The 14,200-nt window shown below is 46.0% G+C and overlaps 1 protein-coding gene across 1 annotated transcript in view; it reads left to right on the top strand.

Annotated features, from left to right (window-relative positions):
- The window catches only part of SEC14L1 (SEC14 like lipid binding 1), a 42,411-nt gene extending 29,991 nt beyond the window's left edge, over positions 1–12,420 (top strand). The window contains exons 9-16 of the mRNA XM_039716007.1: positions 2,494–2,582; positions 3,481–3,551; positions 5,058–5,229; positions 5,536–5,670; positions 7,386–7,520; positions 7,987–8,238; positions 9,180–9,358; positions 9,872–12,420. Of these exons, the coding sequence (XP_039571941.1) occupies positions 2,494–2,582; positions 3,481–3,551; positions 5,058–5,229; positions 5,536–5,670; positions 7,386–7,520; positions 7,987–8,238; positions 9,180–9,358; positions 9,872–9,977 (1,139 nt within the window). The 3' untranslated portion in view covers positions 9,978–12,420. The remainder of the gene's footprint in view (positions 1–2,493; positions 2,583–3,480; positions 3,552–5,057; positions 5,230–5,535; positions 5,671–7,385; positions 7,521–7,986; positions 8,239–9,179; positions 9,359–9,871) is intronic.
- The last annotated feature ends 1,780 nt before the right edge of the window (positions 12,421–14,200 follow it).

Genomic DNA, 14,200 nt, shown 5'->3' with positions numbered 1-14,200 from the left:
GTCTGCTGATGGCATAAATGAATATTTATTTGGTATTACAATCAGCTTAATGATGAGAAGTGGAATGTTGCAAAAACATCAAATAGAGCAGGTTTGTTTAAGAAGAGAAGCAGCTTTGGCTGAATTCCCTTTGTGCTGTGAGCTACAGCCTGACACACTCCCCTGTCCCTCTGCTTTATCATGTACTGATCTCGTTGCTAATACATACACAGAAATGAAACACGTTGGAATCTGTGGCTTGAGGCAAGCTGGGCTTTTCAGATAAGGAAATGATCTCTTACTGTGAGCGATCTGTGCTCTGATTGAGTCTTTTCCCACCAGGCACCATTGTTTCTGCTCAGCTCTTCCTTTTCCAAGCAGCATATGAAACAGGGCAGGATGCTGTCAGCAGTAGTGGCCAGGAGACAGGGAGAACACAGCAGAAGTTTAATCACAGAGCTTGAATGGCTCTTCCCTGCTGCTCCGGGTTTTACAGACCTCAAACTGAGAAAATGGAAAATGAGAATGTGCTCGTAAAGATTGCAGGGAAAAAGACCTGTTAATAAGTTCTCCCCTTCAGCCCGTTCCTTGTCTGTCCTTTGCAAAGACTTCCTCTATCAATTGCACACAACTGGGTCCTGCCAGTGAGCAGAAAGGTGCAGAATGCATCAAAGGCTTGTTTAATGTTCTTCTGAGAAGTTCTGCAGTCTTGTGGTGAACTTCATGCCCCCTCCCTTCCCCTGCAGTTCCTTTGATCTCTCTTGCAGCATGCCCACAAGTAAAACATGGCTTTGTCAATAATGGAAACACCATTTCAGAACTGAGCAGTTCTCTATAATTTAAAACTTTACAGTGGTAGGTTCTTTTTTTAAACCCTCTTTTCTAGTATTGCTCCTTTCCTCCTACATGTGCTAAATGTGCCAAACTTAAGCTGGCTCAATGCTGTGGGGCTTTTAGTGCTACAGCAAGGGCAGCAGAGATAATGAAGCATGTTGTCTAGAATGAGCTATCAGTGCTAAAGAAAAGAAGTTATTACTTTGGCTTGCAATTAGCACAGATTTCTATACATCTGAATGGCTTTTATTTTGACAGGAATGCTTCAATCTAATGTCTTTTTAAAACCACAAAGCTCTAATGGAATATAAATTGTACAGTGATAACAGAGCACTGTCAGCTGAGAGTCTCCTTCATGTGTCATTTGGGTGGACCAGGGTTACTGAGCTGTTAGTTCGGGTTTGGAGGCATCAGGGAGGGAGGGAGACCTGCTATGAAGCTTAATAGCAGTTTTTGTTTAGTGTTTCAAAAGCTAAACAGTACATTCCAAGATAAGTGTGTGCCGATGTTAAAATAACATTTTCTTTTAGTCCACCTGATAAAACATAAAACACTGTGAACTTTCATGGGGGCAGTGTCTTTGTCAAATAAATAACTGGCCTTGACTCTGCAGTTTTGGTTGTTTGTTGTTTTTTTTAATAGTGTGTTTTTTACAGTTTCTCTCCTTGTGTCCCAAAGGACTTAATGATCATTTGATAACCTCTCTTACAGCTGTTGGAGGGGAGTGAAGCTGCACAGACAACAAGACTTGAGGGAGATTTTTATGTAGAAAGCTTCCTCTTTTTCTTCTTTTTAAGTTGTTTGCTAACATATTCCCTTTTATAAAGTGGTGATTGTTTAACCTGTATATTAGAATAGATGAAGCAAAGCCTAACAAATGCATCACAACTTCAGAGGGAGGCTGGGAGCTGTTTTGTACAACTAAGAGCCAAAAATGCAAACTTTGATTCTCAATTTCAGCCAACACAGTAACTGACCTTAATGCCTGAGTGTCCTGCCAGTGTCAGGCTGCCCCAGTGTGCAGGCTGACTGTGGAGAGGCAGGGTCCTGCTGCAGAAGGTCCAGCAGAAGCTGATCTCTGGAGCAGAGTCTGTTCTCACCAGGCTTTACCTGCATCAGCAGGGCTGTGTGCCAGTTCTGCACAGTGTGCAGTGACAGGGCTGGAGTGTGGCTCCATCCAGGAAACTCTGCAGAGGGCAGGCTCTGGGTGAGCACTTGGTTTCATTAATTCCCAGATGTAGGATGGCTGTTTTTCTGGAAATGTTGCTGTAAACTCTCCAGAGCACTCCTGCATCACGTGTGATAAAAGCCTTAGAGCCTCCCTTGCAGCTCTGCAGTGACAGGAAAGCTTCAGTTCATTGGTGTACCTGAGCTGTCCTGGAAGCTAAGAATAGTGTGTGTCATTAATTGTGTATACCAAGGTCTGGAGTGCACTGATGTACTCAAAGTCCTTTGAACTTTCCATGAAGGTCAGGGAGCTATTTCTGAATCAGGATATGATCATTTTGCAGCTCATTTACAGATAATCTGTTGGTGTGGCTGCACAGAGCGATGTTTATGTTGCCGTCTGCTCTTCATTCTTCCTCATACAGAGGAGGTTTAACTGTTCTGGTTTGTTTCCACATGAATTTCTCAGCAGCTCTCTCTAACTCTCGTGCTGTGTGTGTGTTCTCTGTGCAGACGGGCGCCCGCTGTACGTGCTGAGGCTGGGCCAGATGGACACCAAGGGCCTGGTGCGCGCGCTGGGCGAGGAGGCCTTGCTGCGCTACGTGAGTGCTCCCAAACCAGCTCCCTGCAGACAGAAACCCCCTGGCTGTGCTCATTGTGCTGCTCCTGGGGCTCTCTCTCCTCTGCTCCCTTCATCTGCAGAGCAGTGCAGCCTAATTCCCAAATCTGTTTGGGGGGGAAGTTTTACAGGCACTGGGCATTGGTGCAGGCTGCCAAAAGATCAGGGCATGGTAGTGTCATGGGTAACATTTCCATCAGGTTTTGGTTGGAATACCTCTGAAAGCCCCTGGTGGCTGTTCCTGGTGTGTTCTGCAGGCTGATGGAAAGGTGGAGTTCCTGGCAGCTCCCGTGGTTATTGATGGGCATTTGCACAGATTCTTCTGCACTTGTGCAGGGCTTCAGACTCCAGTCTCTGCTCTTGTACAGAAGGGAAAACACCACTTTTGGCATTTTGTCAAATCTCTACTTCCGGGGTAACAATCATGTATTTTTAAGAAAAAGTGCTTGCCTGTACTTCTGCCTTCTCCAAAGGCATCACTCAGACTGTTACTGTGGCTCTGCTCAGCTTCCAAGCAGAAAGCTGGCAGAATTCCAGGTTTGCACTAACTTTTTTTGACTCCTGGTAATGGCAGGAGTAGCCATAGTGACTGTTAAAAACAGGGAGTGGGTTTTATTTTTCCCTCCTAGTAGTGTTTCCAAGCAGACTTTTGTTGGCTTGCCCTAGTTCTGTTTCAAGGTTACTTTCTGTGATTTCAAAAGGGGCTTTAATTTCTGAGTAATTAAGGGTATTTGTAGTAATTTCTAGTGAATTCTTTGGCAGGGGGGAAGGTTTATGCTAGTTCTTGTAGTTTCAATTAATCTTTGGGTATAAACATATTTTTTAATCCTATCTACTGAATTTGAGACTGTCTTTTCTAAACTCCACTCTTTCTTGTGCAGGTTCTTTCAATCAATGAGGAAGGGCTGAGGCGTTGTGAGGAGAATACAAAAGTATTTGGCAGGCCAATAAGGTAAATCTGCTCTGTGGGAATGAGCTGCTTTGTGGGGTGTTGGGGGGAATGCCAGGCAGTGGAACAAGCAGAGGGCAGGCTGTGTCTCACATGCAGGTACAATCATACAGTTAATTAAGAGCCTCCCCAATTAGTAGGGCTAGAGGGAATATGCCTGGGGAAGCCTGAGGGACACACATCACCCACCCCAGCAGCCTTGGTCTTGTGCTCATAGTGTTCTCTTGGGGCTGTTTCTCTTCTGCTCCCTTCTGTTGCTGGGTATCTGCAGAGCAGTGCAGCCTAACTCCCAGATCTGTCTGTGGGGGAACTTTTACAGGCACTGGGCATTGGTGCAGGCTGCCAAAAAATCAGGCCATGATAGTGTCATGGGTAACAGTTCCAGTAGTTTAAGGTGTGGCTTCCATGTCACTTGTTCACCCACGACTCCAAGGCTCAGTACACTCAATTCTGATTTGCATTCTCCATTTATTATGTGTGGCTACTCAGCAGTTGATCCAAGGTGAGGTCATGAGGCTCCTGTAAAACCTGGGATCTAGTTTTCCAGATTCTGGCATGACTTCATGTGAAGTTCAGGCAAAAGTGGTTTTCTAGCTCATCTTGAAGTCATTGTAGGGGCACTTGTGAAAGTGGTAACTGCAAAATGGATTGAAGGGCATGGAATGGAGGCAGAACCAGCCCTGAAAAGATGCCATGTTTCTTGAACTCTCTCCAATTTCCTTCCCCTAATCTGTAAGGTCCAGGGGTGTGGGGTGTGCCTGCTTATCATTTCCCTGTCACAGACCTTGCTGGCCAAGCTCCCCAGGGGAGGTCACATCAAGGGAGAGGTCTCATGTTTAACAGTTCAATGGTGCTGCCTACTGGATCTCCATTTGTAGCCATAATCCTAAAGGGCTGTGTATTAAACATTTAAAGTGAAACAAAGAAGGGTTTGGTGTTTCATAGAAGCCTTATGCATAATGTAATGGCTGCTGGCTGGTGCAGCACAGCTGTAAATCTTGAATTCCTGCCCAGGGCAAGACCTGAACTTGGAAAGAAACTGAAACACATGCTGCAGCTCAGTGGTTAGTACTAAGAACATATCTCTTCCTATAGAAAAAGCTTCCTTCCCTGAGATCTGACAACAGAATTAGCTTTGACATGTATTGGCACTTGTGCAGTAGAAAATCTGCTCTGTGAATGTCAAATTGCCTCAGAGCAGCATTGTGGCCACTTAAATGATCTCTCAGTAAAAGCAATGGTTTAATCTTTGGGCTGACTGTTGACAGGATGTTTTTTTGGCTTCATATGAACTGAACTTTTATCTGGAATTTAAAATGTCTGTGGGGGAGTGTGGAGTGATCACTGCACACCCCTTAAACTGCAGTGTCTACAGGCAGCACAAAGGAGGTGAAACAGAAGAAACCAAAACATGCAGAGGGTCCCCCATTGCAGTGTGTTGGGCACTTGCATAAGCAAAGAGAATTTTGATGTTATTGTGATTTTTCTTTTTATCTCTCTGAAATTCAGCTCTTGGACCTGTCTAGTGGATCTGGAAGGTTTGAACATGAGGCATTTATGGAGACCTGGTGTCAAGGCCTTGCTGAGAATCATCGAGGTGGTTGAAGCTAATTACCCTGAGACCTTGGGTCGTCTGCTTATCCTAAGAGCACCTCGAGTATTCCCAGTTCTCTGGACACTGGTATGTGTGTAATCCAAGGTGTTCCTCAGTTCTCCCAGTTTCTAAAAACACTTCAGAGATCAGGCTGCTGCCATTTGGAAGCATGTCCTTTATACAGGATTCCTGGAGTGGATTAAAAACCAACACCTAAGAACCTGACTACACAGATGGTTAATTTGGCTTCTTTGTGGTGAGGACTTTGCATAATCAGGATGGTAATGCTCAGTGTGATCAAAACTGATTCCTTCAAAATTGACTTGAAAACAATGTAAATTGACTTGAGAAAAACATGAGGGCCTGATGTGTTCTGTTTTTCTTTCTTTGTAGGTTAGTCCATTCATTGATGACAACACCAGAAAGAAATTCCTTATTTATGCTGGAAATGACTACCAGGGTCCTGGGGGACTGCTGGATTACATCGATAAAGAAATTATCCCTGATTTCCTTGGTGGAGAGTGCATGGTATGAATATAAACTATTGCATATAACAACTTATTTGTGGATTTTAATTATTATTTTTTCTCTCCTCTAAACAAAGGAATATGTAAGCACAGAGTGATTCCTGGTGTAGTTTGGAGGTGGGGGCTTTGATGAAGGGTTCCAGGCTCAGTGCTGTTTTCTGGATCCACTTTAAAAAGAACAGTACAATGCTTCTCTTGGATCCAATACCTTATCAAAACAGCCAAGCTCAGTTAAAAGCCACAGTCTGTTCCCTGGAAAGTTCAGGCAAACATGGTAGCAGAGCTTGGAGCAAGAGCTGTCACCAGCTGATCCACAGAGTCTGTGTCACCTTAAAATCTGATCCCATAAGGAGCACAAGGAACATGAGGCACATCTGCTAAGAGGGCTCAGCAAACAGCCCAGTCTCCCCACACAGAGAGTGCAGTTAGCCCAAACAAAGCAGAAAAGTGGTTTTTACTGCAGGATACTGTAATTTCTCAGTCCCTTGTCACATGCCTGTGACAATGCAGCTGTTTCCTGCCTGGACCTTGGGTGTCAGCTGGACCTGGCATTTAACATCTCACTGATAATGTAAGGTTTGTTTTATGTGTAATGCTTTTGACAACACAGGCTGGCTGTGTTCTCAGCCCCTGTACACTCTCTACATTATTTTCTGTACCATTCTTGAAAATTCAGCTGTGTGTTCTCAGCCCCTGTACACTCCCTACATTATTTTCTGTACCATTCTTGAAAATTCAGCTGTGTGTTCTCAGCCCCTGTACACTCCCTACATTATTTTCTGTACCATTCTTGAAAATTCAGCTGTGTCAGTTCCAATAGAGTCCCAAATGATAATGAAGTACAGTTAGATGTGTTGGAGTAGAGCATGTGTTTATCTCCAGTAGGCTGGTTTTTGTTGCAGCAGTAGCTTTCAGTGTTATCTAATTTGGAGCTTAAAGCTGGCAAAATCCACTGCTTAAATAAGCAAAAGTGAATGTTACCAGAAAACAAATTGCTACAATACTTCCTGCTAGTTACAGGCAGTGGCAGTCTCTCTCTTCTTCTTTACTTCTGGGTACTTGAACAAAAATGACTTCTCTGAGATCTTTTCAATTCTCTGTTGTAATTCAGTTACTAAACACTTCTAGTTCCCCAGACACTTCTGTGGAACTCCTGTCAACTTCATTGCTACAGGCTCCTTAAAACAGAAGTTTGCTTCGGGAAGTTGTGTAATCACTTCCACCACTGAGCTGTCAGACAGCTGGAACTTCAAAGCTGTTAATTTTCCTGGCTGCAGTATATTTTTACCTGCTTGGAAACTTTTTGTATCTCTCCACTATCTATCCTTAAATTTAGCTACCACCATTCTTTCAGGTTACTGCAGCTCTATTTTTCACACTTAGTCACTGTTGCCTGTTCCCTCAGGATTCTGAAGTGCCTCCCATCTTTCTTCAGTGTAAGGTGGTGTAAAATATAATTACAGCCTTTGCACAGTTCCTTTCTGGGGTGCTGGCTGTTGTGTATGTACAAGATCTGTTCCCCTGGTGTGCAATTCTGCAAACACCTCACCCAGATAATTTGAAAAAGAATTACCTATGTATCATATACAAGTTATAAAATTACTTTCAGACTGTTCCCTTCTCCAGAGTATTGCTGAGTGTTTGTCCTGAAGCTGGAAGGCAGAGAACATGATGGGATGGTCACAGGAGATAATTTTTAATGTTTTTTTGTTTTAGTGTGAAGTACCAGAGGGTGGGCTGGTTCCCAAGTCCCTCTACCGGACAGCAGAAGAGTTGGAAAATGAAGACATCAAGCTTTGGACTGAAACAATCTACCAGTCTGCAAGTGTCTTCAAAGGAGCTCCCCACGAGGTACAGCTCCAGCTGCCCTTTGCTTTCATTTTCACCTCAGCCCTCTGCTCTGAGCTCAGTCTCTTGCCTGGGAATGCTTTATTGCTGTTTATTTAGCTCCTGTGCTTCCACCTCTGGAGCTGGTGCACAGTGATGCTTTAATAGCTGAAGTTTGTGATTGTTCCTTCTGTTAATTTGTTGCCTTTTAGACAATATCACTGGTTTTCATTCTATTCAAAGCCATGTTCTTCTAAGCAAAGCAAGCAAACTTCTCAGAAGCTGCTTGAAAGCTTCTGAAATAAGAAGGACAGACACCCCATCAGGAGGGAATTTGCATCTGCAATGCCTTTTTGTTGGACTATTAAAAAGCCTTTTTAAGAGTAGAAACTAAGCCCAGCAACAAAAAAGCTCTGTTCTTTGTCTGTTGTGTAGGAGTTTGCCTTTAGTGAGCAAATTGCTGTTGTCTGATGTTTCTTTCCTGCCTCAGGTCCTCATCCAGATCGTGGATGCCTCGTCGGTGATCACGTGGGATTTTGACGTGTGCAAGGGCGACATTGTTTTTAACATCTTCCATTCCAAAAGAGCCCCACAGCCTCCCAAAAAGGACTCTCTGGGAGCTCACAGCATTACATCTCCTGGTGGGAACAACGTCCAGTTGATAGACAAAGTCTGGCAGTTGGGGCGTGACTACAGCATGGTGGAGTCTCCCCTGATCTGCAAAGAAGGGGAGAGTGTGCAGGTGAGGCAGGCAGAGCCTGTGGGGGCAGATGGAGCCCAGAGTGCCTGTTCTTACTCACAGCTCAGTGCTGGGCTTGCTTTTGGCCAGCATTTAGCTGCTGTTCCAGCTGGGTGCTGCAGGGAGCAGGGGTGGGATTTCTGTTGGATCTGCTGGGAGGGGAAGTTGCATCAGGTCTGCTAGGGACTGAGGTGGATCAGCAAGGAACATGGGGAGGAACACCTAAAATGCACATCCAGAAAGTAACAAAACATACTTTGTGTGTAATTCTGACAGTTCTTTACTGAAGAAAATATTCTGTGTTTGAGGAATGTCACAGTGCCTGCCCTCAGTAATAAAAGAATGCTGGAAATCAAATCTGAGCCTCTGTGTTTTCCCTCTAATGGGCAGTGTAAGAGCTCCTGATGGCCAAAGCTCCTGAAGGATTTTTTAGGCCATTTGCAACCTGTCCTTTAATTCCAAGTTTAATATAGCATGCAGCATGTTTACAGTCACACTGCTGTTCCTGTTGACTTGAAATGAGTCAAACAGCCTCTGAAAAAGCAGCTCCTTAAGTCACCAAGATGGAAATGTTAAACTGGAAATATGGGCAGTGATTCTTAAACTGTGAGGCAGAAGCCTTGACTGCTCTTTTCACAGTCTCAAAGGACAGCTGTGAATGAAAATAAATTGAAAAATGGATATTGTTTTAAAGCAGAACTTGTCCTTTCAGCATATTAAATCCTAACCCCTGGACACTGTGCTGGTGTTCCATCCCAGATTTGATAAGGATGTTGTGTGGAAGGAGTCTCTCTGCACTGCCATTTGGCTGAGGAGCTGAAATACTGGCATTAGGCAAAAACTCTGGGCATGTAGGCACTTTGTCTAGGCTTAGAAAAGTAAATCAAGCCTACAAATCTCTGTTAACCGAGTTAAATTTTGATTTTTGTTGTGTCTGCTTGCAGGGCTCCCATGTGACCAGGTGGCCTGGCTTCTACATTTTACAGTGGAAATTCCACAGCATGCCTGCCTGTGCTACAACCAACCTGCCTCGTGTGGATGATGTGCTGGCATCTCTACAGGTGTCCTCTCACAAATGTAAAGTGATGTACTACACAGAAGTGATAGGATCTGAAGATTTCAGGTATGTGTGGCCAAAGGCAGCCAGTGTCAAACCCTTCTGACTATTGGGATGATCAGGTCAATGTCAGCTTCACTTCAACACAAATAAATTGTGAGAGCCTTAAAAAATTGCACTGAGGGCAATAATGTATAAAAGGGAGTTAATTACTTGTCTGGTGGTAATATCACTGATCACTTGGCTCTGCTTTGGGAGCTTGTTGGGCTTGGCAAGTTGTCCTGTAGAAGGGAGTGCAATTCAAATTCCAGTTGTTGAATTTCATTTTTTTGCCAGTGGATAAACTTGACTGAAATTAAATCTCTGTCTCTTTGAACAGCATCTGGTTTTTGAAAGAGGTGCAGTGTCCTCATTGCTTGATGTGGTGAGGCAGAAAAGCTTTTGAGTATCTGCACCAAAGCTGTTACTTGCTTTTTATTCAGTGTGCAAACAAATACAGTATAGATACAGAGCAGAAATCAAAATCTTTGTATGTTCTGAAGCTTAAAACTGCTTTCTTTTTTTTTTTTTTTCCTGTAGGGGATCTATGACCAGCCTTGAATCAAGCCACAGTGGATTTTCCCAGCTCAGTGCTGCCACCACCTCCTCTAGCCAGTCCCATTCCAGCTCCATGATTTCCAGGTAGTGCCACAACAGCTGAAAAGCAAATGGATGTGATGGCTGGACCCTCTCCCGTGGCAGCTGACTGCAATACAGCATATTCAACTGGCAATTGTGCAAAAAAACCCCACCCCAAAAAGCCTTTTATAGATAGTAAAGTAGCTGTTTGAATTTTACACTTAGTGGTTTTGATCTTTGTTAGATCCAACAGCTTGTCTCTTAACTTTAACCCTTTTTCCTAAATCAGCCATAAATATTTTTGCAAGTGTGCTTGCACAAATCCTAACTCTGAACACAAGGGCTCTTACTGAAAAGGAAAAACAACCAGTGCATCAGTTAAGAATGATTTCTTTTTTTAACTGTGTAGATGTAAAAAAGGGAAAAAGAAAAACCCTACCAAAAATGCTCCATAGTGCATTAGAGATGAACTGCAAGTCTCCTGTCAGGACATTCCTTGCCATCCTGAGAAATCCCCTGTGATATTCCAGTGCTGCAAACTGTTCTCCTGTTGCCACTAATGATGTGCAAGACAAAGAACAGCAGTTGCTGGATACTTGACTTTGTGAGTCCATTTTTTTCAAAGCATGCCCACAGAGCTGTGGCCAGGCTGTAATACTGAATTTACCTTTTGTATGAGCACATTTCTGGGGAATTTGAGCTCTGGGTCTTGCTGGGTTAAAGCAATTTGTTCTTTCCTTGGATTTGTGCATGGAGCACTGTGGAGAGAGAGGTGGAGAGCAGGCTCTCCCTCACTGTGTCACCCTGGGCTCATCCAGAGCTGCTCTGAGCTGTTCCCAGCTCTGTGTTGGAGCTTCACTCTGCCTCCTTAGTGCATTCCAAGCAAATGGGTTTTACTGAGATTCTGTTATTGTCAGGAATTTATGCAGAGCTTCAGCTTGCTGCTTAAAGCAGTCTGAAGGAGGTGTGGTTCCATCCTTCCTGAGCACTTCTCCCTCCCTGGGGCCTCCTGTCCTTCCCTGTGCCTGGCAGCAGCAGAGCACCTCAGGTCTGGTCAGCCTTCCTGTGGGCAGGGAGCACAGGGATCTTCCCTCTGAGTGATACAGGAGAAGATTTAAGGGTTTTCTCCCCGTTTTCACTACTGCCACTGCCAGGGGTGATCTGCCATTTGGGATTCTGTCCCTTTGGCCAGGCCCAAGCTGGACCCTTGCTGAATTCTGTTCAGGTGTTCTTCCCTCTCCAGCCCTCTCTCTATGCACAGCAAAAGGCTCCAAAGACTGAGCTGTCACACAAACACAGACCACACCTGGCAGTGCAGCAGAGAAGATTTTGGTCTGAAATGCAGCAGGATTTGCACAGTCAGACCCTTCTTGATCTTTCCTTACCCTTCCTAGAGCTAAAATGTCCATGCAGGCACAAGGAGCTTTTGCTGGGAAGTGGGATAGGGTCTGGCTTGGGTAAGTGCTGGAGGAGCTTCAGGAGTTGTTGCACTTGGAAAGCAGAACTCACTTGAGATTCTGGATCCCCTGCCTGAGGAATGCTGGTTCTGAGCTCAGTGTGAAGCTTTTTTATGCCTGCAGAGCTCTGCAGAGGCAGGTGACAGACCCCTGCTGGCTGTGGCACGTGCCAGAGCTGACAGATATTTTAGTAACAGAGGTGCTCAGAGACCAACCTCCTTAAACTGAACCAAATGGATCTTTTAGGACTCAGAAGCTGGAGGTCAGGCTGTTACTCAGGCTGCCAGAGGGACACAGGTCACTGCTTTGGTGTCACACAGCTCCCACCCAGTGTCTGCACAGGCTGTGGCTCCAGGGCTGCTCCCAGGAGCTCTGCCCAGCACAGGGAGTGCAGCTGGAGCACACTGAGGTTCACCTGCTGCCACTCATGACACTCACTCTTCCCATTCACCAGGCTGTAAGGGCTGAAGATGGTCCCTTTCTCTCTGTCTCTCTCTCTGATGGTGATTTTGTTGACAACTGCTCCATTCAACACTCCACATCTGTCCAGCTGTCTCCCTTTGTAGACCTTTTTGAGTTGCAGTCCCTTTTCAAGTCTGAAGATCTATATTTTTGTTTTTCACTTGAGCTGGCTCAAAAGTGGCACTTTGGGTTTTTCCTGCTTTTGACCTTAACACATCATTTAGAGCTCAAAGCACATTACAGCACAAACAAGCAGGGAGGTAAAATTCCAGAAAAACAATAGTTAATCTTCCTGTAAGCAAAGTGCTGTGGCAATATGACTTGATCACTGCAGCCTGACTAAATTTCCCATACCCTGGTCTTTCTTTGTGTGATACTGCTCTTCCTCCTCTCAGCCAGTGACTCTTCTGTTGGCACCTTCCTGTTATCAGTGTCCTTCACTCCCCTGCCCCTCCTCATGAACTGCATATCAAATTCTGTAAATGTTTTGTATACATAATACCTCATTCTTGGTAATAAAATACAGATAGTCTTTAAAAGATTTTTTTTATTGTTATCAATAAATGTTAATTGTTTGGAAAAAAAAAAAAAGGAGGGAAGTGTCTTTATTTCATTCATCTGCTGGGTTATTTTAGGGGCTGGATTCAGGGCTGCCAGTTCTGGGTGAGAGAGGGGCTCCTTGGCTGCCCCCACCACTGCCACCTCAGGCAGGAGGCCCAGACAGTCACACTCAGGAAATGATGGGTTTTAATTAGTAGAAGTAGAATAAGCTTCAGCTATTTTAGAAACAGCAGCCAATAAATGTCAAACTGTGGGTTTTCTAATTCCTGGAACTGGAGCAGAGGCTACAGCACGTAGCCATGTTTATGGCTGCTCTTTCAAATTTGATCCAAGCTGTGAAGTTTCTCTAAATGAGACTCCTTGACCATGGTCGTGGAGGTCTGTCAGCAAGAGCAGATGGCTGCCTGACCTACTTCAAGCTTCAGCATGTGGTCAATATTTCCATGCCAGCACGTAGTAATGGGCAGCTCTCAGCTGCTCAGGAGCCTGCAGCAGTCCCTGAGAAGGTGTTGTGCAAGGAGGTGGCTTTGCTGCCCAGCTGGGCTGAGCCTGAAACGTGGGGGAAATGCCTTTGTGGCCAGTGCCCCTCTGAAATGGCAAATAAATAAAGCTGAGCCTCAGCCCGTGCTTGAGCTGGGCAGGGACAGGGGTGCAGGGCAGGGCTGCATCAAACAGCTCCTCTGGGAGAGGTCTCAGTCTGAAGTGTGTGCTTTAGGCTTTTTTTTTTTTTTTAAAGAAAAATTTGCCATCTTCTGGGTTTTTTGGCAGGGCAGGAAGGCACTTAGGTTATTTTGCTAGCTCATGCTGGTGTAAGCGTTTGGATGCTGAGGAATGAAAGGATGGGATTTTGCAATTTATTTTATTCCCTTCCCTGGGAGTGCTGCTGAACTCCTCCCACTTGGTGCCATCAGCCTTGGTCCCCTGTGTCCCCTGGCAGCCACAGGCCAAGGGGAGCAGGGAAGGGACCCTGGATTTGGGGCCCTTTCCCCTGTGCACAGCAGAGCTGAGAGAGAGCTGGGCCTCCCCCAACCTCCTCCTGGCCTAACAAACCCACAAAGAAATAAATCTCGATCTTCCTTGGTGCTGATGGAGCCTTCCCTTGTGCCGTGGGGTGACCTTGGCAGGACACTTCTCCTGGGATGGGGAGCCTGAGGGGAGTCCTGCATCCCAACATCCCTCAGGTGGGGCTTGGGATTTGCTGTGACCCCACAGTCCCCACACCTGGGGACTGTGCTTTGAAATGTTTGCAAAGAAAAGGGGCAATGAAGGAGAGGAAAAGGGAAAGGAAAAAGGAGTCAATGTCACACAGCCTGCAACAAAAAAGGTGCAGGGCAGCCCCAGCCCCTGATTGCACACTCCCACTTCTCCTAAAGACATTTTGTGCAGGAAACACCCAGCTGGGTGTTGAGGAGCAAGGGCAGGGGGGACCCTGTGTGACCCCCCAGTCTGGGCTGTGCTGGGGGAGATCCATGGCCCAGCCCGGGATCGGGGGCTGGATCCACTGCCTGGGGTCAGTGGCTCACCCAGATGTCCCCCCACAGCCCGGTGTCCCCCCCTGCCCCCTCAGACCCCATGGGGGCTCCCTGGGGTGAACAGGGCCCATCCAGGGAGGTCCCAGCTCTGCCCCGTGTCCCCAAACCCACCGGCTGTCACCCCTGGTGCCATGGGGCACCCACGGGGGACAGCGGGCACAAGCTCACCCACCCAATCCCGGCGTGTGGCATGGAGGGAAGGGCTGGGGGAGCCCCCCGAGAATTTGGGGCCGTGCTGGTGCCGCAGGGACAGCGCAGGGACACGGGGCTGTCCCCGC

This window comes from Passer montanus, unplaced genomic scaffold, assembly GCF_014805655.1.
Source record: "Passer montanus isolate IOZ18808 unplaced genomic scaffold, ASM1480565v1 scaffold35, whole genome shotgun sequence".
Lineage (NCBI taxonomy): Eukaryota > Metazoa > Chordata > Aves > Passeriformes > Passeridae > Passer > Passer montanus.
This window is presented reverse-complemented; position numbering and strand designations above follow the sequence as displayed.